The 4,444-nt window shown below is 38.1% G+C and overlaps 1 protein-coding gene across 1 annotated transcript; it reads right to left on the bottom strand.

The window, feature by feature from the left end:
* Window positions 1–2,034: 2,034 nt before the first annotated feature.
* On the bottom strand, window positions 2,035–4,112 carry LOC127812610 (alcohol acyltransferase 16-like). The gene is made up of 2 exons (XM_052353045.1): window positions 3,555–4,112; window positions 2,035–3,188 (listed from the first exon to the last, which is right to left on the bottom strand). The coding sequence occupies exons 1-2, from the start codon at window positions 3,996–3,998 to the stop codon at window positions 2,253–2,255; spliced, it is 1,380 nt and encodes a 459-aa protein (XP_052209005.1). The 5' UTR covers window positions 3,999–4,112; the 3' UTR covers window positions 2,035–2,252.
* Window positions 4,113–4,444: the final 332 nt, after the last annotated feature.

Genomic DNA, 4,444 nt, shown 5'->3' with positions numbered 1-4,444 from the left:
ACCAGATCAAAGAAAAACATAAGAAGAATCCGATGATTCCTCTGTTTTCAAAATTAAAGAGTTCAATCCCTACCTCCTTCTGGCCTTCTTCCTTTTATCCCATTGCACCCAAGGAATCGGCCTTCTTCCTTTTATCCCATTGCACCCAAGGAATCGAACCCGTGCACAACCAGTTGGAGGGTGCCTAGCAAATACTTAAGTTTCTCCCTTGGGGGGTAACTTCTCTTTCTTATTCCTCTGCTTATTTGTCGCCTAAGAACACTTTCTAAAAATAAGATATAATTTCATTATAATCAAAAATATTTCAATGTAGAATTATTTGACTTCGGTAATTCCAAATCTAGGTAAAATAGAACACTTTTGAGATACTAGATCAGTCTAACTTTTTAAAGCTAGGGTTAATTTTGATCTTTTAACACACAAAAAATTCTCCAACTTAATTAGAAAAAGAAACACAAATGTATTAGCTGATAAATACAGAAACTTCAAGTGCTACATGATACATCAATCTCTACTCTATGTATGAATTAATTAACCATTTTGCTTCACAACCTGATTCCTGTCAAAGATGAGAGGGACATTTAAGAGGAAGAGACTTTGTTAAGAGACAAGGGTGTTTAGGAGGAGGGATTGTAGAATTTTTCTTGATTAATCAAACTCAATACAATGAGGTACTTATAGGCACAAACTTGACTCTTCTAAAGGGAAAGATGCATTTAGACTCTTTCGAACTGTTTTGTAGGGGAAGGTGTTGCTAAAAGGCGATCATTCTCCTTCAGTGACTTTGCGCTACAAAAGGTAATATTTTAATCTTTCTCTATAATCTATTCCTTAGGTGTCAGTCCTTTACTTTCCTCCGTGCTTTCCCTCAAACCCTCAAAATTAGATTCTTGCACCCTACTTTCCTCAAATTTTGAAGAATTAACGTCAGTATTTACAGGCTCAACAAATACATCCACAGTATCACCATTTACAGTTATCTCAGAAATTTATCACATCTCGATCTCTTTCAATTAAAGTATAATGTTGGACATCACCACCTATAACACACCCATAGTAAATGTCCAAGTGGTTGGTGTAACTTAACTCTTTGACACGTATTTGTAATTCAAAAAATGACAACTTATCTGGGTCCACAATGTCTATATTTTGAATGCCCCCAACATAACTTGTCATGCCATAATCAGTTACAAAAGTTTCCCATTGTTCCACCTTAACCTCACAACCTTTTCAACCATGTGCAATCACCTTCCACGATATTTAAATAATACAATAAATAAAAAATAAATTCAATTAGGGACCAACAACACATTCAACAGAATTTAATGAATTATTACCCAAGATCGTCAATATACACTAACTAACATCAAAACTAATGTATAACAAAAACTCAAAAGAAACTCAAAACAGTAATGAACAATATGTCAAAACAGTAATAAATTTTGACATAGTTTGTAGGTTCTCGTTTGGTTTTAATATTGTACTTGGGGTTTTCGTGGTTAATTTGGCTTTTCATTCCATTTTAAAAATAGAACCTAAAAATAGAAGGATTCGGTTTGAGATGGGGTGGGATAGAGTATTTTTTGCTCTAAATAAAAAATAAAAGGATTTGATAGGGTTAATTTTGAGATGGTTTAAGAAATGGATAAATTGTTAACCAGAGTTTAATTTAATAAGTTTATTTTAAATTATCTAAATCGACCATAGGGTCGGATTGTGTTAGAGAGACTAATTAGTCACGTCTTTGATGGTTTAACTCAATTGGATAATTTAAATATTTTTTAAATTATCTAAATGGACCCTAAAATTTTTGTGTTAGAGATCCCATTTTTAAGGTTCAAGCACAGCTTGAAGTGAGTACCTAGCCATATTCTTGTTGAAGAACTTACAAAAGGAAAGAAAAAAAAGGAAAAACCATCATTATATCTCTCATCCTGCTTTTCCCTTGCCGCGTTCGTTAGGGTGGCCCTTCTTGCCACCAACATTGCATCTTCTTCCTTATTTCATCTTTTATTTTTTATGATTTTCGATAAATTAGTATAAAATTTAATAAAATATACTTTAATTTATGTTATCAAGCTCAAATACAACGGGGTGCTTAGAGGTACCCCATTGTATTTACGTAATGACATGAACCAAAATAACTAATACATGACCCATAATTGATAAAGTGACATTGAACTTGCATACACAGATAAACCCAGACACATACATGCATCTTGAAAATTCAAATTAATCTTCAACCAATTACTTTAGAGCTTAGATGCAATTCTCGCTGGGATGTGACCGTTCACATCTCTCAAAGCATCCTTGGTCATCTTCTTCAGTTCATCTTCGAACCTCTGCATGGCCGACCCCGGCAAGCATATCGCCGTTAGAATCCCATCCCCTCTTTTATTGTCCCTGAAACTCGAGAAGAAGCTTATTAGAGAGACGGCCTCAGCCGGCCCGCCGTACACCGGCTTCCCCCACCCAAAGTCGACTTTGTCGAATCCCAGTTGAGCCGTATTAGAAATAATAAAGTTCCCTTTCCTTGTATACAACGGTCTTCCCCTTGTCACCATAAGATCAGCCACTGACATGAAATACTCGCCATCAATCGCTTGGCTCCTCGTCTTCTTCACCAACTCCACAACATATTCCAGTGGGTATTTTGAAACCGTTTCGGCCTTCGAAACCGACGCTGGATAGACAAAAACGTTGCCGTAGTATCCATCTGGTATATCTAGCCCAGCCTTGCCACGACCATTGATAATGGATGAAATTCGAACGCTCTCATTCGGGCCAAAGCCGAGCGCAATTGTGCGGCATTTCCAGATACAAGCTGTAATTATCTCGAACCTAGTGCATCTCGTTCGTTTCTGCGGGGGAAGATGGCTCCGAAGGGTTCCTATCTCTTTAGTACCAAAGAAGAAACATCGACTGATCATAGTTTCATTCCCATCACCGTTGGATTGGTCTTCGAGGTCGAGCTCTGGCCCGTATTCGTTGTGCAAGCAAGTGACCCGAGGAGGGTTTCTCGAACATAAAACCTCCCTTTGCCAAACGGGAGTAACAGAAGGGAAGCCTGCTTTGCCTTGAGCAAACTCGGCAATGGCGTTCAGGAACTGGATTAGCCCAGAAGCGTCACTCATGGTGTGGTTCAGGCCAACTGCAAAGGCGAAGCCACCGCATTGGAAACGAGTCACCTATGTGTTGATCACAATCCAAATTAATTAGTATTGTTTCATTAATTAGTTTGTAACTTTGTGCCAATATATTTGGTCCGAATTAACCCAACACTCTTAAGATTCTTGGTTCAATTCAGATTAAGAACCATTAATATTCTATATTAGTTTATCAAGCAAATCTTAGGATGCTAATATGGCCGTGAATCCGTTAAAACGACCAATTCAAGCTTCCATTGATTGTTCCAACCAATGTAAGGTTTATTGGCATCGTTTTGACCAAGCCCTTTTATTAAACGCAGAATTTCAACGAATATATTATTGCTCTTTTATCTCAATGTCACTAATCTTTATAAATAGGCTATCAGTCGTCATATTCAAAAATACCTGAATGAGAAGGAGAGGCCAACCGATGATTCCATCGGAGCCGGGAACATCTTGCAGAAGCTTCGCCAAGTACGGAAACCCCAGCTGAAGCGGGTCGCTGACCTGCTCGAGCTCGATATCGGCGTCCGCCTCTACGAACAAAACCCCTTCGCCGGTGCAGGCCACCATGAGTTTCCGGTTGCTGGCTTCTATAAGCCTGCCGGCGAACGGGTAGTAGAAAACCAGGGTCTCGGCGAGTGCTGCTTCGATGGTCTTGGCGGGATCCTCTCCATCCTTGGAAGGATTTTTTCTATAAAACATTATCACAGGAACTTGAAACCGGAGGCCCTGCTGGTCGTCAATGTCGGAGAGTGGTTTGAGTTCACATGGCGTCGGCTTTGCCGGCACAACCACTCGTGGCTCTTGCCTACTCACGGCGAAAGTAAGAGACGATGAAGACGACATTTTCCAGGAAAATGCTCCTTAATTAAACTTGCAAGGGAGAAAAAAACAGACTACATGAATAAATAAACTAAAAATTAGCAGGACTTGAGTTGTTGGGTCACTTGGTCGCATCCTTTTCATGTGTGAGTGAGGTTAGTTATACACATAATAATAATCTATTGCCTTGCCCTCTGTAATTTAATAATTGATGTGATTGGACATGCCACCTTAATTGGAATTAATGACGAAGGACTTGAGTGGCGGTGTAAAAATTTAATAGTTGATGTGATTGAACATCCCATAATTCAATTAGACAAAATAGCCAAATTTACATGAATTCTAACTTTTCAATTAAATTACACAATATGAAAGTTTAATTTCATATTGTGTAATGTACTTGAAAATAGCAAAATTTTCATTTACATGAATTTTAACTTTTTTTTAACATAAATTTCATAATATAAAAT

Source organism: Diospyros lotus, chromosome 11, assembly GCF_014633365.1.
Source record: "Diospyros lotus cultivar Yz01 chromosome 11, ASM1463336v1, whole genome shotgun sequence".
NCBI lineage: Eukaryota > Viridiplantae > Streptophyta > Magnoliopsida > Ericales > Ebenaceae > Diospyros > Diospyros lotus.
Note: the sequence above shows the minus strand (reverse complement) of the source record. Positions and strands in the feature narration are given on the sequence as shown.